At 32.0% G+C, this 27,086-nt stretch overlaps 1 protein-coding gene across 1 annotated transcript; it reads right to left on the bottom strand.

Annotated features, from left to right (window-relative positions):
* Nucleotides 1-1,484: 1,484 nt before the first annotated feature.
* Nucleotides 1,485-26,551, bottom strand: LOC136988023 (alpha-catulin-like). The gene is made up of 12 exons (XM_067285806.1): nt 26,261-26,551; nt 23,260-23,449; nt 22,297-22,472; nt 19,710-19,829; nt 18,339-18,428; nt 17,358-17,591; nt 13,839-14,042; nt 13,675-13,761; nt 8,390-8,548; nt 7,417-7,509; nt 7,150-7,338; nt 1,485-2,136 (listed from the first exon to the last, which is right to left on the bottom strand). The coding sequence occupies exons 1-12, from the start codon at nt 26,345-26,347 to the stop codon at nt 2,119-2,121; spliced, it is 1,647 nt and encodes a 548-aa protein (XP_067141907.1). The 5' UTR covers nt 26,348-26,551; the 3' UTR covers nt 1,485-2,118.
* Nucleotides 26,552-27,086: the final 535 nt, after the last annotated feature.

Raw genomic sequence — 27,086 nt, forward strand, 5'->3', positions numbered from 1 at the left:
TGTTACCCTAGGTATACAAAATGGCGGCTCGTCTCCGACTCTAGCATACAGAAGTGAGGAAATAGTGGGTACGCACGTTTTCTATAATTTAGTTGCTAATAATTATGGTAATTTATTAAAATAGGTTAGGTTTAGAAAAACGTATGTCCCCACTGTTTCCTCGCTTCTGTATGCTGGAGTCAAAGACGAGCCGCCATTTTGTATACCTAGGGTAACATTAACCTTGTAAACGCCTTCAAAAACGTTTCCAATGAGGAATGATGATATTTAAACAATTACAACAGTCAACAAATTCTTCTCTTCCTCTTGGATTGTTAACTGTTTAATTGTTCTCGATCTACATATTTTGAAAGGCTTCACGAGCATGAGCATTGTACAAGCATTCTTCCATCCCCACACATTTACCATCTAGAGTGACTTCCGAGTTCCGATGGTAAATGTGGAGTTTGTATTCTTATTGAAAAATGCGAAGTGTAAGGCAAAGTGTAAGGTAAAATACAGGCAAAAATCTTGTGGGTATCGCTTCCAAAGCGCCAAGCTTATTATTATTATAAAGAAAAATTTTGACTGTAGTCTAAACTGTCATAAATTTTTGCTTGGCGAAATTTTTTTACACCTCAGATGTTTGTTTGGATTTAATTTTCCATTGTGACTGTATTTTATTAGTCACTTTACTGGAGTTTTCCAAGACCCTCAATTTAGTCACAAAGGCTCTGTGTTTGTAATAATAAATTATTGTGTATATTTGTGATAAATTTTTCTAACTAGGATACATTATAGAAGGTTGGAATCTTCCCTAATTAGGATCAAACTTGTATCCTCTTATGGAAATCTTGACTAAGCATAGCCACCAGTAAACTTCACATAAATTAATTTTACACAATGTAAACCATAAAATTTATATTAAAAATAAGCATATTTAAGTTTCCTTTCATTATTGCTGTTATGGCAATAGTTGCAAATTGTTAAAAGCTTCACATTTCCTGATTACACACTTAAAAACATCACAAATAGCAATCCTGTAAGTCTAAACCGATAGAAATGATGAATATGATCTTGAACAAGATGACCTGTCAAGTGAAGGAAATCTTTTTAGTATTCCCTGAAAAATGGAGCTTTATGACATAAAATCTATTGCGGTAAAAGTGGTGATATTCTTTTTCTCTCCTTACTTTCATTTTTCTTAAACTCTCCTTGCTCTATTTACGCTAAGTAAGACATTTTTCGGGCCCATCGTGGATTTGGCCAGGCTCAGGTGAATGTCAAGCAAGGCCCCGACAACAGTGAATGCCACCGGACCCACAATAAAAACAGTTATATGAGGACCCAGCTGCCTCTATTGTGGGTCTTCGGTGTCGTCGGTAGCCCTACTTGATACTCGTCACCTTGCAAAGCAAAGTTTATCTTCCATTTTGATTGAGTGCGCTTACAAATGTTCAAATGCGAGATAAGAGAGACTATGACACTAAACAAACAAAGCCAAATTAAACTGTAATTTAATTTCTTTTATTAAAAATTGCATGATTTGTTTGCATTACACGATGTATAAGACTATTTAACTGTCTACTGTTATTTGCTACAGGTACGGCTCTATAAAATTAAATTTCTTTTTATCACGGGTAATTTTTCTCAGCATTAATTACGATGGTTTTCTAAAAATTAGGTCCCATTATTTTAATTATTTTTACAGAGAGTAGCTTCTCACTAACGGCAGTTGGGGGTAATCGTCTCGAAGCGGATAAATTACTTCGGCTACTTTTTATAAGTTAAATGCATAAATCGACGAAGAATCAATCGGCGGACAACATTTCGTCACTGATTTAAAATTAGATTGTACAAGATCTTATGAATAATTTGTTATTACATAAAATACTATACTTTAAAAAATAAGATTTTCATTTTGTTTTGCAACATTGATAGTAATTAATATAAGGGATTATTACATATGGAATTTCTTGGACAATAAATATGCACGCAAGTTTTTCTTATCACATTTTCAATACTATATTACATCCATTAAATATTATTAATGAGTGTAGTTGGAACACATTGGTCATTATAAGCATTTGGTTTGTTTCTCTTTCTCTCTTCTCCTTTCTTCAAATAATACTTTCAAATTTAAAGCTGCTGGAAGTTCTAAAATAAAGAAGTAAGTGTAAGGTACTTTTATCTAACTTTTTAATAATTATTTTCAAATTGATCAGATGACTTAGTACTACAAGAAATTTTCCTCTTTTTGACTCTTTCTGCTCTGTTGATACTAAAAGACTAAGTGGGGGAAGGGCCCAACATATGTGCAACAGACTTCTCTTAAAAAATTCTAGGGTTCATCCAGATTTGATCCCCAGAGATGTAGGGTGCTGTCTTGGCAATTCAACTAGTATACCACAAGAAACCAAAAGTTTTTTTATTTTAATCTAAATTATAATCTTACCTTAAAATTATTATTGGGCTGCAATTTGAAAAAATTGTAGACCTATAAATTCCAATTGTCATCTGTCTGTCTGTCCTTTCTTAATCTCAAGAACAGAGTTAGACAGATGAAAGATGAGACCAGATATGGAAACCTTAGAGACAAGAGACCCCAATTAACTATACAGTGGTGCCTCGTATAACGTATGCCTCAAGTAACAGACGCTGCGAACAACGGACTTTCTGTTTGGCCATTATGTGACTTGAGCAACGGACTTTCCGTTCGGCAGATACGTGAGGTGAACAACAAACTTTCTGCGAACAAGTGCGAATGATGTTTCCACTCTTTTGCCATTGCTAAAGACAATCTGCTTTTTTTAGATGTTTTCCCCTTCTTGGCTTCCCAGAATAGCTTCTTGATGTAGGTATTTTGGGAGCCTTTGTAAACAGTTGCTCTTTGGCTGCAGAAGAGTAAGCTGTTTGTTTTTTTTTCCTTCTTCTTCTTTGTCCAACCTGCCTGTCCATTGGAGGTCTAACCAAAAAGCCTGGGTGACCCAGGTTGTCTTCAAGGAATGGATCCTGGAAACCTTTGCTCCTGCTGTAAAGAAATACCTGCTGGACAAAAAACTGTCGCTCAAAGCCTTACTGATACTGGACAATGTCCCTGGTCACTCAAAAAACCTGGATTAGATCCTGGAAAAAAGCTATCCTTTCATCAAGGTGCAGTATCTGCCAGCAAACACCACTGCCATCTTTCAGCCAATGGATCAGCAATCATTGTCAACTTCAAAAAACTGTACACCAGAGCTCTCTTCATGAAGGTGTTTGAAGAATGTCAGCTTTGTGGAAACACGACTATCCAAAAGTTCTGGAAAGAGAAGTTTGATGTTCTTGTGGCAATCAGACTCATCCAGAAGGCCTAGAGAGAAGTCATGCAGAAAACCCTCAATTGAGCCTGGAAGAGGCTTGTTCCTGAATGGACCCAGGAAGAACCAGCTGAGGATACAGAAGTGGTGCAGGAGATCATCTCGACGGCCTGAGAATTGGAAATGGAGGATGTGGAGGAGCTCATTGAAGAACACCAAGACGAGCTGACAACGGAAGAGCTCCAAGCACTTCTGGCCCAGGAACATGATGAAGCTCAAAGGAAAGCTTCATCTGATGATGACGAGGAGCAATCCAATCAACTAATTTCAACTGCTGCCATCAAGGACTTCCTTGTCAAATGGGGAGAGGTTCAGGAGTTTACCAACATTCACTATCCAAACACAGCTGAGGCCAACATGATCAATGATCTCTACAATGACACCCTTGCTCATCATTTCCGACAGGTCTTGAAGAAGAGAGAGAAAAAGACCACCGTGGACATGTTTTTCAAGAAGCCAGCTACCAAAATACAAAGGATGAAACAAGAAGAGTTGACCCTGCAAGCCCTGGTAGCATCTCTTGAATCTGACTCTAATTAAAAACAATAAAAAAGAGACCTGCTGCAATGTGTAAAGTGTGTCTGTATGAATGTATGAAAAAAGTGTTCCTCCACTTCCTCCTCACAACATCTGACTACCCGGCATAATTGGTGACTGCTCCATTTTCATTTTTTTATGGTACAGTACGGTTATTTTATTCAGCGGAACGAATTAGATGTTTTAACATGTATTTCTATGGGAAAATGTGTTTTGTATAACGGACTTTTCCCTTAACGAACTTGCACCTGAAACAGATTAAGTACATTATATGAGGCACCACCGTATATGAACTTCTGACGCATACCAGAAGTCACGTTATTTCAATTCAAAATTTTTCCCCTGAAAGATGTTTGGAATAGAGTCATGCCGATTATCTATCTGACAAAAAAGTATAACGTACAGGGACAAGACATTACGGTACTAATTTGAAGTGGAGAGCATATATTTTAAATTAAATAAATTAAAAATATGATTAAAAATTGCAGCCTGGCATTATGACGATGTTTATTATTAAGAGCAATTTATTTGAGATTTGTTTAGCATCATGACTGCCTTAAGTGGGTGTACACAATGAGCACCATACATTGACACCACTGTCAAGGGGTGCCAAAAGACAATCCTATTTAAGTGCTCGATTTAAATTATGAAATGATAAAAATTGGAACAAAATGTAATGTTGAAAAAGCAAAATTTCAAACTCTAATGGTCCAAATGTTAACTTGCAGCCCATACTATAGCATACTTGCAATCCATCCATATGTATATGGATTTATAGTATGGACTACAAGTATGTGCAAAGTGTGAAAAATGACCCTTTTGTTAAGTTTCTCATCCTGCAAGGAATAACCCATAGTATATAACAATGTTGCCAGACATTCAAATCATTCAAACTCAATTCAAAGGTGTTTTGATGGTGATCAAAAATAGGAATTCAGTATATTTGCACTAATTCATAAAGGATGCAAAAAACAGAATTTAACACACAAGCATGAGATATCCTAGCTGTGGCATTGTTTAGCTTACTATATGGATTGATTGCAGGGCTGTGCTGACAGATGAGGCAGAAAGATAACTGTTTCAGGCACCAAATTGGAAAGAATACTAAACTGGTCATAATGTTTATAGAAATATAAGTACATTGGCATCATTCTTAGGCCTTTCTCGAATGCTAAAAATTTTCAGAATGGTCTCAATCAATTAACATAAAGGGCCTATCCATTAAGGTTATATTGAGCCCTTTCCGCCAATTTATTGTAATTGACAATTTTGCTGAAATTAAGTTTTTTTTAAAAATCTCAAATGAGTTATTATGCACTTCAAATCATGTCACAAAATTCTTGTAACACTGTGATGACCTTACAATAAAATTCTCTTCCTAATTTTTTTAAAGTTTTGTTTACATTTACTCTGTATTGTATGTGACATAAAAAAAACTAGGTAAATTTATCACAATTTCTTGTAAACATCACTTATAAAAAATATTTGCCAAGTGGCACTGCACATTTCAGTTCATTCATATTTTAAATTCCAACATAACGTAAGTAACTTTTCTTGTATTCAAAATTGAGTTTTTTGGTAATTAGATCAGTTAGTGCATTTAAATTTAATGATAAATTATATGATTTAAGTTATTAGCAAAGAGCTTCCATTAAACATGGATTTACCAAGAACTGTTCCAAGTCAAATTATGCCTGTCAAGCTTGTTGCATACAGCAATAGTTATTCAAACACTTCTTATACTTATGATGATTTGACTATCAAGATCCATCAATGTAGAAATAAAACAGAAGATCCTAATCTTGGGACTTCTGTTTTGGAACTAGTGCTTTCAATTTTCAATCTTCAGCAATTCAACACAAACTTACCTCAACTAGTACAAGCAACATCCAATGAAGACTATTTACATGGGTGTAAAGAAGAGAGGGCCATACCCATTAAGTGTAGCCCTTAAAGGTAAAGGGGGAAGGTGATAGGAAGAGGAGGAATGTGGAAGGAGTAGGGAATGGGGATGGGGAGAGAAGTATGAGAAGGTTAGGGAGAAGGGAAAAGGTGGTAGGAGAGAAGAGAGGGATCTGTGGGCACCTCCGGGGACCATTTATAAAAACAGTAACCGTAGTTGCTACCAAACTTAAATAGTGCAGATGAGGTCATGTTGTAAACAACATTGGAAGAAGTGCCATTTTGTGGCAGCTGTTGGGTGGAGATTTTTTACATGGGTACTTTGCAGAAGTACAAAAAGGGAAGCACCCGAGGAAGTAGTCGTTGATTTTACAAATGCCAGGGGGTGGCCAGCCCAATGGCCATAGTCAGGAAGACTATTTACAGCCAAGTATGTCTGGAGATTAACTGACTCTTTTCCAAATCAAACAGACACCTTTCTTTGTAGTTCCAGTTATGTAGATTCTGAAGATTCTTGTCATCTGCAGTTTTTTTGTAAAGAGTCAGCTGATTTAACACAAGTTAAATTTTATTATAAGCGCCACTATAGTCTTTCTGGGTCTGTAGTAATGATAGCAAATGTATCATAATTGCCGAAACATGTCTTTATAGTTTAAAAATATAAGCAAAAATACCTTTATTAGGTAAAATATCCTAAAAATATATTATACACAACAAATTTACTTCATAACTAATGTGTAAGAGAAAATAATTAAAAAATTCTTCTGTAAAATTTACTTTTAGTTGATTACAATAATTTGGCAGAAAGAGCTCGATATGACCAACAATGAATACCCATTATAAATTTATGCACCATCAGGTTAATCAGCTTAGGTGAGAAATGGGAAGTGATAGCCTGACTCATACCACTAATAATAAATTATATAGATATGGCTGAATTTAAACTAACTCCTCACAATAACAGTCTATGCCTTATTGCATGGTTAATATGTTCTCTATCATTAATTAAAGTGTTTACCGATTTACACAGCTTTTCATCTTCCCATAGAATTTATACTTGGCTTAATTTTACTAATTAGTACTGATATGATCCATAACAACCACAGCTAACACAGTCAGGAAGAAATTCTCGCTCTATCACACTAATCCAGACAAGATTTAAAAGTAAATTCTAGAATACAGATAGAAAACTTCTTAATTATAGAGTCATCTGACCAATCATTACTTAAATATAATTAAAAAGAACAAGTTGGCAAAGTAAATTTCCTTCTTTTGGTGAAATGATATGGAATTAAAAAGCTAAAAGCTATTTAATTTTAGTTATTTTAAAGCTAGTAATAATACAAAAAGTTATATAAAGTATAAAACTCACGCCAAGCTGAGGAAGTGGAAAGAAAATTGCATTTTCGCTCGTCTGCCTCCGACACAGTTCATTAATTTCATGAGTGATATGTATAAAATCATTGGCGATAGCTTGCCACATGTCAAAGAATATATCTAAATTTTCTCTAGCTATTTTACTAGTAGGATGCAAGCAAAGTGTATGACAGGAAGTTATAATCTAAATATTAAAATAAAAACATATTATTATATAATAAAAAGATTTGATAGTGTTTAAATTCATTTCAATAGAACTTACTTGAGATCCATAGACTTTTACACAAATTTCTGTATGTTTAGAAGTTACTTGTAAGGATTCTGTATTAGCAACATGATGCAATAGCTTGCAAACCTGATTAATAAAAACAAAAATTACACTGAATTTGATTGACCCATGACCCTTGAATATATTTAAATAATTAATTTAAATAATTATTATTATTTAAATATATAAGAATTAATTATTTATTATATACAGTACTGTAATGTGAAATTATTGAATATATAAAAAAATTATGAATTAAGTAGAAATACTGTGTGATTTTGTCTTACAATAAAATTGAGGCAAAGCATTACATTTTTGTAATTAAAAAGTTTTTACTTATTATTAGTACTTATAAATTATTTTTCATTCCATTTAATCCAAGCGCTGATTATATTTGAATGTATTTGTAAGTAGTGTGCAATGTTTGGATGTGTGTGTGTGAGTGAGAAAGAGAGTGTATGTGTGACCAAAAAAATGGTTGCTGGCCACATGAGAAGGCAATCCTTACACTAGCTGGCCACAGAGAGGTGATCCTTTCAATTTTCAGAGAGACATGATTCTTGTTTTTGCTGGAAAGACAGAGATGATGCTTGCACCTACTGGGCATGGAAGAGATGGTCCTTATACTTGCTGGACACAGACAGATGCTTTTTACTCTCACTCCGCAATAATTGCTTTGTTCTTGTGTTTTGTTTGTTTTTGGTGTGCATTTTCTGTTAGATGCATATTTTTATTTTTATTATTTTTGGCACATTTAATTGTGCCAAGGAGCATGGACATTGTCACTTTGACTCCACTGTATCTCGAAGATGAAGTCATGAATCGCCATATTTTATTACATTTTTAGATTCCTCATTGCAATTAATGGAAAATGGCAAAGTTTAATCAAAATCAATCAATTCGAAACTAATTTATAGTAGAATTGAATTTAAAGAATAATTATTTGTGTTACAAATAAAATTATCACCTCATGAACATGCTCTTTCATTTCACAAAAACTTCCAGCATATTCTTCTAATTTGTCACAATCGCCAGCACTAGAAGCATTTCTTAACAAATCAAGCAATTCCGTTCTTTGAATTATTTTAATTACCTCTTCAGCTTCATTCAAGGCTGTCTCTTCTAGCTAAAAGAATTAATATACTTCGTCACATATATGTAATGTATTTTATTTTAAAAATAGATCATTGAGATTAAGAACACTTATAGAAAAATTTAATTAAAAAACTGAATCCACCACCATCATCTATTTTAAAATTTTACTTACAAAAATACTAGAATTTGACGATACAACTGTCTAAACTATAATATTGTAATAAGAACAGATAAAAATCTGCTGTAAGAAGATTACAATTATAGTTTATTGTAGACATTTTCGTAATTGCATACAATAAATCCTTTACATGTCCTAAAATATATCTGAAATAGTTTAAAAAATATAGGATACATAAGAATCACAACATCCAAAAAACCTATCAAGTAATCTTTTAATTCTGCATTTAATTTTTTGATGTTTTACTAAAAACTAACTAAATTTTTTTCTACTAGTAATATACTATAAGCATCCTCATGATACAGTTTAAAAAATTAATTATATTATAAATAATTTTCTGTGTACAAAATTTTTAATGCATATTACATATCTTTACTCTTCTCATTGTGAATACTAAAATAATATTTTAATCCTACCCATTTTGGGTTTGGCCAGACCCATCTGGGGGTGACTGGATGTAGAGGGATAGGGCACTAATACCCATCGCACCAGCATTTCAATCTAGATTGTGACCAAGGTTGGCGACTATGCCTTTGTGCGACCTCCGTCGACCTTTTCAATCTCGACTGAAACGAGGTTCAATCACGAATGACTCAAGAGAGTTCTTGAAACTAGATCCAGTCATAAGAGAGACCCCATAATCCCATGTGCATGAGAAAATACAAGATGGCTGTGGAACACGTGTCGGGCTATCAACAGAGAAATAAAAAAGATACTGTATTTGGAGAGACGATGAATCTGTTTATTATTAGATAAATGGCAAGAAAAAGTACTGTATTTATTTCTAACCAAAACTTCCATTTTGTTTGTCGGTGTTCGTGACTTACCGCGTAGTTATGGTTATGTCAGTTTTATCATCGCATGTAATATCCAGGTTCTTCTCAAGCGGACTGCATGTGTGAACAGCACAATGTTTAACTGGCAACAGTCACAATCCAGATTGTAGGTAAGTCGAGATTGAAGTGAGTCATAGATTGCGTGCAAACGTAGTATAAGTATCTGGATAGACTACCTCCAAAAAACTCAGTTTTATGACTGACTAGATTTGATCCTGGATCCCTCAGAGAAGTAAGTTTATGCCTTAAGTTCAGTAATCTGGCCATAAGGCCAGCAAGTTGACTTAATACATTGCAAGTAATATTTAAATTGTGAATCCAACATAACATAAATAAATATATTATTTTATAAATTTCACAGGTAATGACAACTTTAGGTTTTTATTCTATGAATGGTTGTTCAAGGTTTTAGGTAAGCATGGACTTGTGAAACACTAAATGTATTGATAAGTTTATATACTATTTAATATTTCATGTCAGGGAAAGCCTGTATCACATCACCTGCTACTCAATATAGAGTACAGGATCTTAGTTACTACTAGATTCAGAATATTGGATTAGGACCATATTTGTGAGTCTGAGGCACTAGACAAATACTAGGTTTCTTATGTTTAAAACTGCTAGAATTCATAAAGATGGTGCATATATTAATTTCATATAAGATATAATAATTAAGTGAAAGAAAATGTAAAATTACAGTTGCCAGTAACTGGATAATTTTGAATTTGAAAGAATGTAATACAGTTGTAGTTCCCCATGACTTCCTTATTTTGGTTTTTGTAGTATACACATTGCATGACACTAGTTCCAGTGTAACCGTCAGTGTATGAATGTTAAAAAATCCAGTAATGAGTTACTTAAATTTTCCGGCAACATTTAAAACTGTATTTGTGGCACCATCTGTTATGATATTTTATTTAAAAACTTTTTACATTTTTAATTATTATAAAATGACAAAAATCTTAACTTTGAGGGTAGGAATGAGTTTTAAAAAATTGTAAATGCTAATAATGAGTAAAATCGCCATTAAGTCTGAACCTACTCAAGATATGACACACATCCCCCTTTATTTTTTCACCCCACCAACCTTTAATCACCAAAATTTAATAACATTAATTCCCTAATACACAAACCTCCCTGCAAAATTTCAGAAATTTTCAATGAAAAGCACAGAAGTTATTAAGCTTCAAAGAGGTTAAATAAAATCATGTCTCCCACACACACACACACACACCCATACATAGAGGAAAAAACCCCAAATTTTTTTTTGCATTTCTCAATGTTTCCAGGTCTCAAGTACAAAAATGTAAAAATCTTCAGGAGCCATTTTTTGACCAATCACCATACTTTCCCTCTGTCATCTATAACAGCCAGGATAACAGTTTTGCTCTTTACTTTGAATTTCATCTTACAATATATACATTAGAATATATATGTGGTATTCTGCTTGAGGAATTTGAATTAGCCACGACACAGTGCAATTATTAGGTAACTATTTGAAAGGAAACATAACGAAACATCCATTTATCACTTAAGCACATTTGTTTTTATTAACACTTTTTCCCTCAGCAGAAGTGGAAGAGTTAAACATCTGAATTGAAACTGTCGTAGAATGGAAATGGTACATTTTCGGACATGGGTTCCTAATCAAATTATTATGTACTCACTCCCCTCTACAAGTCCTAGAAGTTTGTAACAGGAATTTCCGAACACCCTGTATATATGAGGCCAGAAAATTGGAAAATCCAGAAATCTGGACCCCTTCCAGTCCCAATCTTGAAGGATACTTGGTCTGATACTTACATTATAATATAATTTATATAGATAAGTAACAGTGTAAAGCAGAATATGATATATTAAGAGCTGTCTTTTATGTATATTGGTATATCAAATGTCTGAAATATTTTAAAATCATTATATATATCAGGGATATAACCACATGGAATGGTATTTTCCACACTAACATTTTTCTGCTTCTCACATGAATTTAAAAGTAAACAGTATAAAAAAAAACATCACAAGCAGTTTATCACTGGATGAAACAGAAAAACACACACATCAGACTCAAATACTAGGACATAGGGTTAAGAATAAAATTTAATGCTTGTTTTTGTTCTACATTTCCTTTTTTTTAATTGAATATTGTCATATGTATCACTGATTTCCATATGGATTGAATAATGACATGCAAGAAGCTGCCATACTGATAGGGCAGCCACTTGCACAGTAATATGTTGTTGCTGGTGAGTTTGAGCTATTGCAATTTTACCTCAGCCCACCCACCTATGCTATGCAAACCATCAACCATATATATATATATATAGTTAATTATTATCTGAAAACTATAAATGGTTCTTTTTAGAACTTATCACACACTATTGAGAACTCACTCAGAGAGTGATGAACATTATTTGTAACCATGGTATGCATTTCGGACAGACAAGCTGTCTTCAGCCATTATACATTATTGAGAACTCTTCAGCCATTTGTAAGTCCTAAAAAGAACTATTTATAGTGCTCAGATAATTAACTAATAATAGTAGGACAAAAAGCATAATATTAATTCAAGTATATATACAGTGGATGATCAGTTAACGAACATAATCCGTTCCAAGACTTTGTTCGCTATCCAAATTATTTGTTAACCGATTATCAATTTACCATAGATTTTTATGGGAATTTGATTAATTTGTTCTGAAGACTCCAAAAAATAAAAAATCTATACTTTCTTACTATGTTTATTTAGTCTCTTGATAATTAGCACTGAGTTCGGCATTAATGCCGAACTCAGTGCTAATTATCAAGAGACTAAATAACTTTGGCAGTGAGTTTTTTATTTATCTATTTCTATGTTTATTTATATGTAATAGTAAAAATACATATATACAGTCTTGCTTTTTTATTAGTCATGTCTTTTCTGTTTGTGGGGGTTAAAAAATCTGTCCAGTGTCGATTGCTTCTCTCTCTTCTTCAAAATTTTTCAGAATTAATTAATAGCATTGTAATTGTAGAGATCCCTGAGCCTATTAACCTCAATCTGGTTTGGATACCATTCTAAGACGTTGTTCTGACATCTTCCCACTTCTTTAAAAGATGTTTAATAGCAGATATCGGCATTAATCATCTTTTTTAGAAGAAAACATATCTTGCCGAGTTTCTTGGTGTTCTTCTGTCACCAGATCAGTTTCAGATTCCATTATGAGCTCTTCAATGTTCTTTATTTCTCAGATGTAATTTTTGTTACTCCTTTAGCTGCTTGAATCATCTTGATTATACTGTATCCTTTTTAGATAAGATTGAACTGCAGCCTACTGTAAACCTGATCAAGTCATACTGCCCAGCAACATCAGACATCTTCTGCACACTTTATACCTTTGCTATTATATTCTCACCTTTCAAAAATAAAATCCAATGCAAAACTTAACAAGTGCCCACCTGACAGTCTCACAAATACTATAAAAACATTGTTTCTGTCAGAAAAATAAAAGGCTGGAATTACAAGGGAGAATTTCAAAGTTCGGATGAATACTATCTGATCAGTATATATCGGGTTGAGCGTCGATGTCGACGTCTCCTGTGCTCTGAAAAGTTTTGAATTGTTGCCCGAAGACAAGGAAAGACCAATCGGTATTTATTATTTTACGTCACTTCTTCTTGTGTTTGTTCTGTGAGATGTTTGTTATCCAAACATAAAAATCTTTCGTGAAAATGTTCGTTATCCAATTTGTTCATTAACTGATCACCCACTATATATATATATTTATTCTTTTATTCTTCTATAAATCATTGTATCCATAGAGCAAGTAACAGTTTGCTCATTATGAGTGGATCTGCAATGGGGCCTGCCAACATGGGTGAGGAATGAGAAATGACATCCTAATTTATATAATATAAATACCATTCATGATATATTTTGAGATTTTGATTACATTTGAACCCAGATCTCTACAACAGGAGGCTGAAATCTTACTGTTCAGTCATTTAACCAACCAAAAAATATTCAAAATTAAGGAAAATGCCAATGTTTAAAAATAATAGATTTTAATATTGAGATAATATCATGAGACAAATATTGAGATTTTATCATAAATAAACTGTAGCATTAATCGAGATAAGAAATTTCAGAATTTAATAAATACCTACCTCCTGCCTGAGATCTTTAGTTGCTCGAAGCATTTGTAAAATAGAAGCTTCAAATTCTTCCATTTGGAACATAGAATCACCTTTATCCTATAATATACAAAAAATAAAATTTTAAAAATATTAATAGAAAAATATAAATTTTATTTAAAATATAAAATCATTACTAGGGAGCATCCTATACGAAGCAGATGATTCAATTCTAATTTAGCACTATTGCAGAGTAATATTATCTTCTTTCTATGGGAATGTGAAGTGTAAGCACAGTCGGTGAAGTCTTGTGTGCGTTCGATTATAGTCGATAACATACTTGTCAACTGCTCTCTACAAGCAGGACCAATAAATGATGTGCGGATTACTTCTACAGTACTCTATAATTATATGTAAATAAATTATTTTTAAAAAATAATACAGAATAACTGAATTAAGTTTATTAATTAAGTACCTGTAAATTAATGTAACATCAAGCAACAAATACAAATATTCTAAAAATCTTTGTTAACTAGGAACTGCAATGGTCAGATGAACAATTCATTTTCATGAAACTGTAAGTTCATCTTTTGTTGCAGGTGCTGAAAATACTAATTTTACAAGAAGGAATAGCCATGGTTAGTGGTTTAACATACAGATAAGTTAGAGATAAGTTTATGCAAACATTTCAGAAACCTGGTCCTACAAGAGCAAATATTTGGGTTCTTGTTGACAAATTTCAATGCACAAGAAATGTTATGAATAAAGAATGTTCAGTTAGTCCATCTGTATTTGTATACATTGCACAAAATATTCAAGAAGCCACTGAATGAATATTTTGCTTATGGTATGTCATTCAACACCTCAATCAAGAACTTTGGTGTTTCTAAAAGCACACTTTGAAGAATTTTACATTAAATGGGTGTCTGCCTATTTGTCTGTAACATTTATGGTGCACTGAAATTTGTTGGCAAGAAGCTGAATATTCACCCTTGTTGGCTCATGTTTCCAAAATGTTCTTGTACACTCTTCTCTGACTCAAAGCCATTCAATTGAGCATTAACCACAGCAATTCTTCCCTGTAAAATTATCATTTTTAACACCTGCAACAACAAAAATAATAATTTATTTTCATAAAATGATAAGTTTGAGACTTTATGGACACTCTGTATGTATATAAACATAATTATTCCTTTAATAAGTGAATTTCTATATAACATATATACATACACAGTAATACTTCAATCTGTGCATTTACTTATTAAAGAAATATTTAAATTTGCACAGAATGACATGTATTTAATAGGAAAAAATGCAAATGCAGTTTAAACAGACATGTTTGCAACATAGTAAAACAATTACACCTGACAGTTCACATAATTATAAATACAGAATGATAAACATCCTGTAAATTCTACTAACATAGAATGGGAAGGTAAAATGAAGCTACGATCTCAGGAAACAATGCCCATACTTCATTTTACATTTACATTTGTTCAATTCACTTATATCTGTATGCTTTACATAAGAGGAAGACAATTAAAATGGTGGCATCTCCAGCAAAGATGTAGTTGCAGTTTGCCAGAACTGCCACCATTAGTATCAGTATGACTGAAATTTCCAGATTCCAATGATAGTGTACTAAAAATGTGTCTTTTAGAAGAACTACTTTGTCCTTTAGGAACATTTTCACTAATGTGTGAATACTGATTTTAGTTCTACAATTTATTATATAACCTATACACTTTTTCTGCTCATAATTGCATAGAAGAGAAATAATAATACCATTATAATTATACAGTGAAACCTAATTAACTCAAAGTCATTTTTTTTTCTTACAAAAACATCTAGAATAGGGATTTACAAATTAAATCAAACTAGTTAACTCGAATGGGGGTTTTGATACATTTCATAAACTCTTCAAAATTTTATTTTAAATAAAATAATTAACATTCATCTATCAAATAAACCATCAAATTTTATTTGATTGCTAATGGATTTCTCTGACTAGCTGACATAATAAATAAATGTATTTTTGATAAATGAATTTTTTAAAAATGATTATAGTCCAAACTCTATGTAATTCTATGTAATGCCAATTCTACGTAAAAATTTAAACCTTTGCAGCAAAATTTTAAAAATATAACAATCATATAGAGTGGTATGTTTGTGATAAAAATAAAAAACAGATCAATTCTAGGTGCCAAATATTGCAATTTAAAATAAGTTGTTACTAAACACTTAAGATTGAATGGATCAAACATTCAGGAAAGCATTTCTCAATAACTTATTTAATCATTTGGTTATGCATTTTCGAGTCTCTGAACAACTCAGAAGTGTACATTGACACAATGATTGCACGCAATAAGACCCATGGAAATATCATACAGATAGTTTATTATAAGTCACCAACAAGCCAATGCACAAAGTCTGGCATTTTAGCCAAACCTATGTAACTCAAAATTTTTTAACTTAGTCTAAATGTTTTCCCCAACTGATTTCATTTAACAAGGTTCCACTGTACAAAGTTGTAAAGCACCAAAGGCAAAATTTCTTCACAGCTTGGCTATGGCACCATTATCTAACTTTACCTACTATTAGAATTAAAAAAATCCTCGAAGACTGCAGGGTAATCATTTTAAAGCTAAAAATAGACTGTACTATAATGAATTTCATACTAATTAAATACAAAAATTTCTTACTGTGAATCTCACAATAATCAATGTTTAACTGTATACGTTTTTTTTTATACATTTAGATATAATTTAAACAATATGCATATCTTTTATTGCTATTGTGTACCAAAATAAAAATATTTTAAAAATTTCTTAAAATAAAACTGGGTTAAATGATGAGGAGAGTTAAACTTGACTGAATATGAAATGCCAAAGCAATGACCTCAATAGTTTTTGAAGTGTGCGAGTGTTAATGTTCACACGTGCAGTATTCCATATTTTTTAAGGGGAAAAATAAAATGAAACTATTCTTATCATACTTTTCCTGCATATAAATGTGTGTCAAATTCAAAAAATACTCGTATAGTGTTCCATATTTCTTAAGGGGAAAATAAAATGAAAACTGTTCGTATTATACTTTTCCCGCAGAGAAATGTGTGCCAAATTCAAAAAAAAATTGATGTATTGTTCAAATATGAGTAATATGACATGTTTAACACAGATTTACAAAAAAAATAAAGACTTTTTTCATTAAAATTTAGTAACTAGAGTACTAAAATTAAATTTAAGTAGGTAGTTTTAAATTACTGTAATTATGTTAATTATTATCTGTGAAGTATGTGGTTTAGATAGTAGACAATCTGAGCTTCATCTCCCATCTGCATTCAAACATCTTATTGTCTATCACTTCTAGGAAGTGCTGTAAATGAAAACGGTGACTCCGCAACAGACGTTTTGTGTTCTGCAGTTTGCAAGCTGGAATCACTCGTCATTGTGCAACACAAGTAATATGTGGGGTTACACAGAATTGAAACTGTAGAAAGCAGAGGAAGAATCTGAGTATTGGCTGGATGTGCGCCATGTGACAAGAGGTGCACACATTAAGTAATTTTAATGGGAAAATGTGAAACTTAAACAGTTTTTCAATGTTTTAACAAATATTAAAACATTCTTGGATAATAATTAACATAATTACATTATTTTAAAATGGTTGCAATATTTTTGGAAAATCTTGTATTCCTGGTAATATAAAAAACTTACTTCAAATTTTTGTATAATACTATGTATGGTCATACATAAATCGAGATCTTCCATTTTCCAGCTAGGAGTTGGAGTTAATCTTCCATCTTCAAATGCACTACCGCAAATTTCTCGTTCGACGCTAATTCCGTCTCTGACTACAAAATGTACTAAATCCAATGCTTTTCTCACTTGTTTAAAAACTGTATCACGGTTCTTTTGGGCACTTAAACAATCAGGATGACGAAGACATGTCTAAAATTAATAGAAAAATTTAACTTCAAGGTTTTATTAATTTCTTAATTGGAAAATATTTTATTAATCTATAATTTAGTAGTAAAGGTTACAAGTTCTTAACTAAGATGTGATTATTGCCTTTCTTAAAATCTCATTAATTTGATAGCACTTTGCATAAGGAGTGAAGAATAATGCAATTAGAAATATATAAATTATTAGAGATGCCACTTCTGTCTTTGACAGCTCAACTTTGACATTTTGTATTGCTCTACATTATTCTATATCAGCACATAACCAAACTTCATAATTAACTGAAAAGCAGTTTTTATGGAATTCATGTATTATTTAATGAATATATGTCTCTAAAGTAGACAGGAAGAACTATGGCCTGAGGCATTCCTAAAATACTAAATGGCTAAACTTGGCTCTAATGAAGCATGAAAAAACAACAGGAAAACGTTAGTTTCTGTTAATATAATAATAATGTTAACCTTTTTCTTTAGTCAGACGAGCAGCAATTTTGAGGGAAAGCAAGGGGACATCCATCATGTGCAACCTCCCATTTAGAGGATGTGACTTCATCATCATCATATATTAAATAAAAATATTGTAAATTCAAGAATTCACTAAGCATATTCAAACATATTTGGTTATTATTTGACATCATAATGTTTGATTTAATTTTAATATGTAAAAATTAAAAATACAGCAAAACTTATTCTAATTATTTTATTAACTTAATCATAAAAAAAAGAAATATCTTACTTTGGAAGAAGTGAGTAACATCATCATCGACCGCTCTAAAATCTGTCTCGCAGCTGCCATTTGGGAATGTCTTTTTTCACTCTTTAAATCCTGTATCAAATTAATAATCACTGTTTTATTGTTAATATATAATAAATCTAAAATAATATGCAATTACCTTTCTATAAAACTAAAATTCCTACTATAATATTGTATACTCAAAAGGGTTCCAATAGTACAAAAAGTTTGCTTATATTTTTAGAAGTTGAACAACTTCATTGTTGAATTAAACATTTCTTGGAATTTCTCTACTCCATCTTCAGATCTGAATATAAAATAGGTTTGATGGGATATGGAATGTAACACAGGCATTCCATCAAGTGAAGACACCATCCAAAAGGATTTTTGATTGAAAACTGGGCAGTATTTAAGTATTATACATGAGACGAAAACCTGGAAAACTCCACAAGACCAGTCTGTTGGCGAGGAACAAACCCACATCCAATTACTAGTGTTTCATGGTTTTATTCCTTCGACCACTGGTGAGTCCAAAAGTAGAATTAGAATGATGATAATGTAAAAAATCAACTACAGTAAAAAACATTAATTCAACAATAAAGTTGCTTGATTCAGAAAACATAAACAACTGTTTCTTTTTATGATTATTCATAATAAGATTGAGTATTTATAAAAAATGTTACCAAAAAAGTTCCTTGCATTTTATTTTAAGAAATAAATACTACTGTAAATAGTATTGTTAATATAAGTTAAGTATTGTTAATAGTTAAGTATAAATTAGTATTGTAAGAACTGAAAGTTCTAATTTGATTCACAATTCCAAATACTTACATCCTACGATAACAAAGAGATTTCTTCTAGTAATCAATATTTTTAATCGGTTACTGTTACCTATGGTAGCGAAGCATGGCGGCTCGTCTCTGAAACAGTGGGGACGCACGTTCTAACCTATTCTAATAAATTACCATAATTATTGCCAATCAAGTTATTAGAATAGGGGTAATTTATTAGAATAGGTTAGGTTAGGTTAGAACGTGTGTCCCCACTGTTTCAGAGACGAGCCGTCATGTTCACTACCATAGGTAACATTAACCTTTTAATCCATTGAGAGCTTTCAAAGAGTAAATTTCCTCTTTGGAAGGTGAGGAAATTTACTCCTTGAAATCAATGAACCTTATACAAAAATAAAAACTTTTTACTTTTGTATGAGATTCACTTCTGAAAATAAAAAGATTTACTACTTGAACATATTCAACACTTCTAGAAGAAGACTCTTTGTTACATTTGAGTATATAAATATTACAGAATGCATAAGAACATAAACATTAAATAACAAATTTAAAAACTATTAAATTATATTAAAAGAACACTTACATTTTGTCTATCTCCAGTTAAATGTGCTAATTCTACCATTTCATTTCCAAACTGATTAAATATTCTTACAAATTCAGTAAAATGTGTGACATTTTCTAAACTATCCAATGTTAATACTACCTAAAATATATAAAGATGATGATAGAAAAATGTTAATTTTATTTAAAATGAAGAAGTTTTCTGTAAAATATATGTAAAAAAATAAATCATAACATTTTGATTATTTTTTTAAAATTATTTCTAAAATATTTAATTTATGCTATAGCTAGTCCAGAGGGCAGATTTTATGCTCGTTGAGAACATATATTTGTGATAAACTGAGTCATTAGACGGTTGGATGACCGAGGCAGTTATGGGCTCTGTGGATCCAGAATTGAATCTGAATGATTAAAAAACCCCATAAATTTTTTGGGAGTGATCTGTACAGAATATGTCAAGCTCAATCCCTTGCCACTAAGCAAACCCTGTTGTGGGGCCGACAAAACTTGTGTCTGGTACGTTTAAAAGGCTCTCTTAGTGCCCATAGCCTGGATCATTGAGTGTATGAAAGGAAAGATCGCCCTAAAGACTATCAATTGATAACTTAAAAAATATTTCTTTAATTAATAAAAATATTTGATAAACTCAATAGATTCTTTTCATTAATATATCCTGCAGTAGCCAAAATTAAAAATAAATCAAAGTTTAAATGAGTATAATGAAGAACTATTTTTGAACATAGCATTTTGTTAACAGAATAAACTATTCCCAAAGCAAAATGTATCGTGATAGAATTGAAATGGAGCCAGAAGAAAAGAAGCATTCCCTGCAACTGTTAGGCACAGAAGAGACGATTCTTGTACAGTACTTGACAGACGTGGATAGGCGAACTGTCCACTTGCCTCCACAAAAGAGGCTATCCTCATACCTGCAGGCCACAGGAGGCATAATCCTTGCACTGGCCAGATACAGAAACACAATCCAAGAACAAAGCAATCGATGGTGAGTGCTTTGTTCTTGTGTTTTATTCATTTTTCATGCCTATTTTCCATTAGGTGCACATAATACCGTTTTTATTTTTGACCCCTAGGCCTAAATTCCATTAGGTGTGCTCATTGCATCAGAGAGCACATTGTAACTGTGATACCTTTGAATATTGAAAATGAAGTCATGGACTCCTGTTTTTACTTTCTGGCTTTGTTATATAACAGAGAAAAAGTATGGCAATCGATCAAAAAATGACCCCAATACATTTTTACATTTGGATCTATGGAACCTTGAAATGTTGAGAAATGTAAAAACACTCAGAGTTTTTTCTGTATGCATGGATGTTAATGTGTCTGGCACAATTTTGTGTACCCTCTTTGAAGCTCAATATCACCTGGGCTTTCAAAAATTGCTGAAATTTTGCAGGAAAATTTGTGTACTAGAAAGATTCATGCTATTAAATTTTAGTGGTTTAAGGTTGACAGAATGGGAAGATAAGGGAGATGTGTCGTATCTCAAGTAGGGTGAAGATTTTACTCATTATTAGCATTTACTCTTCTCAATTAATGAAAAATGACAAAGTTTTATCAAAAACAATCCATTAAATTTTGAGAACAAATGCGATTCTGTATGTCCATACAAGACATGCTAGTGACTATGAAACATTGTGCAGCAAAGTCACGTGATTTGTGCAATATCATTTTGTCGAGTGTGCTCGTGAAATGACCTTATATATTGAAAACAAAGTCATAGACCTCCATTTTTTACTGCATTTTTTAATTCTGTATCGCAATTAATGAAAACTGGCAAAGTTTAATCAAAATCTATTTGATAGATTTTGACAACAAACACAATTCTGTAAGCCATAAACAATAGAAGCTTAGTTAATGCTCTGCTTCAAATATAGTCTGAGACAATACTGAAGTTGTACAATCCCTGATTTACAGAACAGTAAACATAAGCAAATTCTAAAAGCTGATCTATGCCAAAGGGTAGCAAAACTAATACAACAGTAAACATTGGTAGTCTTCAATATTTGGTGTGTCTGCCTTTTGTCACTATAGCAATTTCCATTGTACACATCAGAGTTTAAATGCCAACAATAACATGACAAAATCATCATGTTTCTTTTCATAATTGATACTACTTGATATGTTGTTGAATGCATTTTTAGTAGTGTGTACATGTAGAAATTGAACAAACTAAATGGATTGACAAAACAGATTAAAATGATTAGATTTTTGTTACATGTTGAACTTATCTGCATTACATGAACAACTTTACAATATCCGAACTCTTACCAAAATGTCATACAGAAGAGAGATTTTTATGACTTCTTCAATGAATATTTCCTCATACAGTTCTTCCATGAACAAAACAGCGAACAAAACAAGGCATCTTTTTATATTCTGATCACTTGTTGACATATGTCACTGCTATCAATATATAGTACTGTTAAACTTGAGTGACTTGAACAATGCTGGAGTTTTTAAATGTGTTGGAAGGCAACCGATGAAATTTGACCTTGACATTAACTATTGCATTAGTTTTGCTTCCTTTGGGCATCATTGTATAATGTTCTAATGTTTTTGACTTGTCAAATAGTTAAATCAACTCTTACCTTTTCTTTAGCAAGAATCAGCTGCTTTACAACTACAGTATCTGCTAATAGTAATATTTGGGCTACCGAAGACAATAAAGTTTTGGCTGCATGGACCATACTTGTTTTATCTGCACACGATCGCCAACCACCACAATAATCCTGATGAATCTCACATACCTGTTCCATCATTGCACCTAAACATTTAGAAATTATCATTGCTATTAAAAAATAATAATAATAATAATACAATGTCTGATCAAAAAATACACCCACTTATTTTATGGACCAGAGCATATTTGAGCACTGGATCAATTAAATTTCATTAATGATTAATGCCTCTACTTGTTTAGTTTAGGTTAGGCAATAATAATGCTGCAACCAAATAGAATTTGAATTTACATGAAGTTATACTTTTATGTTGTTTCTTCAAAGCTTCACATTTAATTAATTATAATGCCAAAATGTATAATAATTAGCAGTATTTAAAGTAATTTAATTCAGAATTAAAATTCATACACATATTATGATGTTAAAGTATTCAATGTTCCATTCCCAATCATTTTTCTGTAAGAAGTCTACTTCTATTCAAATATTTCATGTGAGTACATCATTTATGCGGGTATTATTTAATGTATTTACATGAAACTCTAACAAGTTTGTTAACATTAACATTGTAAAAAAAAAAATGTATGTAACAAGCAATAAATTATAAATGTCTTACTGACAATTCAACTGATGGCAGACATATTTGAAAATAAAATGCATGTAATATTAGATGCATTGTCTGGTAAAACAACTTTCATATAGCTGCATAAGCAAACCAATGACCTAGTCTGTTTCAAAGGAAACAAGCTACATCAATTGGCTTGCTTATCCAGCTGTATATGATGTATATATGATTAAGTTTCCAGCTTATAACTAGAAAATTAATAATTTGATAGTACTAATAAATGTCTATGAGTTGAATACAATAAAAATTACCTGCATTTCTCGCATCTCTACAAGCTTCATATATATCTTGTCTAATTTCAGGATTGTCATCTGCAATGGCTTCGCCGACATTAACGAACTGCTCGATCGCTATATTAACGGCTTGTCCTACTTGTACAATTGTATGGATGGTTCTCTGAGATTTAATAGGTCTAGCCTTTGCATTAACTAAAGTTGTTATCTAGAAATAAAATAACTAAATTGTTTAGAATTTTTAAAAATATTTTAAGTAAATTTCTGAAATTATTTGATAACAATAAAGATCAAGAAGACAAGAAAGGCAGCATCTCACCAATATTATATACCAATAAAGGGATCCTTTTTTAATTAAGTTTTAATGGCATTAATAACATAATTTTAATATTTAGTGTCTAAAATATCAGCTTAAAAACAGAATTTTCTTCAAGATTATAATTAAACACTACATAGTTGTAATTATTTTTCTACTTTAATTTGGAAGAAGATAGAAAAATTTTATTAATATTTTAAAAAATATCATTTCTTTCATCATGTAAGATGCTGCCTATCTTAAAACCACTTTATGTATACCTAGAATAACAAAATTTGAAGTAACATCATATATACAATTTTTAATCATTTGTTTATACCTAAATAACGTTATCTATATCCGTACATCACTAGAATTAATTGAATATTTTATACACCATCTCAATACATTAATCCATATGACTGGCTAAACAGAGATGGGCAACCTACAACTCTGAACACAATCTGATCCAGAGTGACCACCAGTGGCTGAGTGAGTAACACAACAGAACACTAGTAGTTGGTTGTGGGTTTGCACCTCCAATGGGTTGGCAAAAAGGACTTTTCTAAGTTTTAAATGCATTTCTATCATCTAAACAGGGACCATTTTTCCATAGAAAGTTTTTCCCCTTTGGCAGATCACCTGTGTTTCATTGTCATATCCCAAAGAACCAAACCCAACTCAACACAGTTTTTGAAAATATGTATAACAAACAGAGTATCTTAAATTTTTATTTTATTTTTCTTCTTAATATCATCAATTACTCAAATAAGTATGTGTAAAAATTACAACATACAACTGCTTATAATAATGTCTTCATTACACACCATTCTAATCTATAAATTGTGAAAAGTTAGAAAAAGCAACTTTGCTTGCCATTTAAAAAACAATGCCATCTCTTACCTAATTTTACCCATTATACAGCAATCGGCAAAAAACTTAAGGGTAGGAAGTGATGTGCCAATCTAACAGTAAGCCAAATAATATCCTAAAACAACACTTAAAATTTAATGTTTTAATCTTAAGAGCGGGCAATTAAAAATGACTATAAGATGTGAAAATGTGATATCTTGTATCCCCAGTTTCTTTTAATGTTCTCTTTGCATAGGAATTGTCTGTCCTTCATAAATTGCTAACAGTTCTGGTTTTCGTGACTAATTCAGATTCGATCCCTCATCAAAGTAAACATATATTTTATCACATAGTCATTCACTCAATTATGTATTCGTGTTTTGAGTATGTACAGACAGGCCATAAAGTTCAACAAGTACTAGTTATTAGTTATAATATATTCTTCCCTTCATTTTACACCAAGTTTTAATTTTTTTCTCATAATTTTCTGGATATCTTCCAGACTGACAGCTGGATATTATTAAAGCAATCCCTAATACCTAAGGTAAGAATTGACAAATTTTGTTTTAAACACTCCAAAATGAATCATTATATATGAAGCTTAAATTGACAATTTAAGGCAATGCAACACATAGAAAATCTGCCTACTAAAAGGGCTTTTACAAGAAAATGGTCCTTATTTAGACATTAGGGACCTGCAGTGTCAAAACTGGGACATGATTTTGAGTCTGGAGACTACTGGCCAACTTTACTTACTACTGTTAAATATTAATATTCCAAAAAAAAAAAAAAAATTTGAATGAATGGGATTACCACTCCATTCATCCAATTGAATATAAATAATATTTGGAAATTTCAACAAGCAGCAAGCATATTTTATGTACATTTCTAACAGTTCCAACCCCATTTTGGCACCAGTCCTTATAGCATTTGTCAGTATTGACCTTTAGTCAGTCTGTCAGTCTGCATATAAAGAAAACCCAGAAAACTGCACATTAGTCAAGTGCAAACCCACAACTAACTTAATACCAGTATTCAATGGTTTTATCTACTCGACTACCAGTCGGCTCACATTAAGACTGGCCTTCAAGAAAACCACACATCCAATCCAGCATCCTCCGAATTTCTCCCAGACACTTTCTAAGAGAATCAAAACAATCTTTCACCGGGATTCAGTCAATACCCAAATACCATTACACCTCTGAATGAGAGAGACAGTTTGAACCTTATCAGAGCCATAGACTATATCCACAGAAGCAAAAAAGTCAAAGGAACCATACTCTACATGCCACCCAAAATGACCCACTTCTGGGTCGCAGGAGATCGGGAGTTGCACGACTCTGACAAGACTATCGCATTTAACTATTTAACCCACACAAACATGCTGGCTTCGAGTGGGACACTCGAAGCCAGCATAGTTTGCAGAGTGCTCGACATTATATAGTTTTAAGGGGGTACGGGAATACATTCTCGGGCTTCGATGCTTGCCGTCGCTCAGACCGAAGCATGTAACTACATGTTCCGTGTCAGTCAAGGCGAACGATTGCACGTCTCACCAACACAGAGCAGAGAATGGGCAGTAGTACCGGTTCACGGTAAAAACTGACCATCGGAGGTGAATATCTGGCAAAGGGTTGCACATACGGGTACGGTTCCTTTGACATTTTTACCAGTACAGGTGGGGTCTATAACTCCGGGGAGTGGCAGATCCTTCATTCAGAGTATACATCTTACCTCTCCGGTGACCTTTAACCTTTCCAAATAACTTTACTTGCAGATAAGATCCATAGACCGGAACATTATCTTACAGGGAAAATGAAGACAAGTAAAACATATTTAACGAATTATGGAGCTGTGTAAAGAGAAACCAACCTGCGTAACGAGAGGAACTAGCGTCTGTTCGATCGATTTCGTTTTAATTTTCAAATTTTGTAATTCATGTCTTGACCAAGTCGCCATATTGGAAAAATTCGTCAAATGTTTGTAGTAAATAACGTGTATATTAGATTCGATTTATATTCCGGTTCCACCATTTCTCGCCACTTAGTATCTACTCGCTTCGATTATATTAATTATGTTGATTTAATGTTAGAATTTTTATTATACAACAGGATAATTTGACATTTCGGGACCCCTCGTAGCAGAAACACGGCTAATGCGCCACCTACTTTAATTTTTCAAACGTTAGTTTCTTAACATATTTTTTTAAAATTGTAAATATAGTTTAAATTTTGTTTAAAATTATTGAATTTTATTAATATATATATTAAAATTTGTTATTTATTTAAAAACAAAATATAATTTTATTATTAAAATTTACATAATTTTACTTTTTTGGGGATAAATTTAATAAAAGCGCCACCTATAAAATGGTGTGATATTTCTCTTGACACATTTGCAAATATTAAAATAACAAAATGTATTTTAAAATTAACATTTTAGTCTTTGTTTAAAATTAACGCCTTTTATTAATATATAATAAAATTTTTAGAAATGCTAGTCATGAGATTTAATCATTTTATTATGTTTTATAGTGTATCCGCGCGAAAGATTGCCGGGCTTCGAGTGGGAGAGTCAGAGTTCGGATCTCGTTTGGAACAATTACTATTTTAATATTAATTAATACTTTTCAGTAAAAATAATTCGCATTTTTAAAACTAATTTTAAAAGCCAGATCCTTACTGATACAAATTATATG

Source organism: Centruroides vittatus, unplaced genomic scaffold (assembly GCF_030686945.1).
Source record: "Centruroides vittatus isolate TY-2023 unplaced genomic scaffold, ASM3068694v2 scaffold_3038, whole genome shotgun sequence".
NCBI lineage: Eukaryota > Metazoa > Arthropoda > Arachnida > Scorpiones > Buthidae > Centruroides > Centruroides vittatus.

What these genes read in the sequence shown, in the direction of transcription:
- LOC136988023 (XM_067285806.1), bottom strand. Translation starts at nt 26,347, where the DNA reads ATGGCGACTTGGTCAAGACATGAATTACAAAATTTGAAAATTAAAACG. An exon ending in TGTTACTCACTTCTTCCAAA is followed by an intron (nt 17,592 to 18,338) that starts GTAAGATATTTC and finishes TATTAATTTTAG; the next exon opens with ACATGTCTTCGTCATCCTGA. An exon ending in CTAAAGATCTCAGGCAGGAG is followed by an intron (nt 8,549 to 13,674) that starts GTAGGTATTTAT and finishes TAATTCTTTTAG; the next exon opens with CTAGAAGAGACAGCCTTGAA.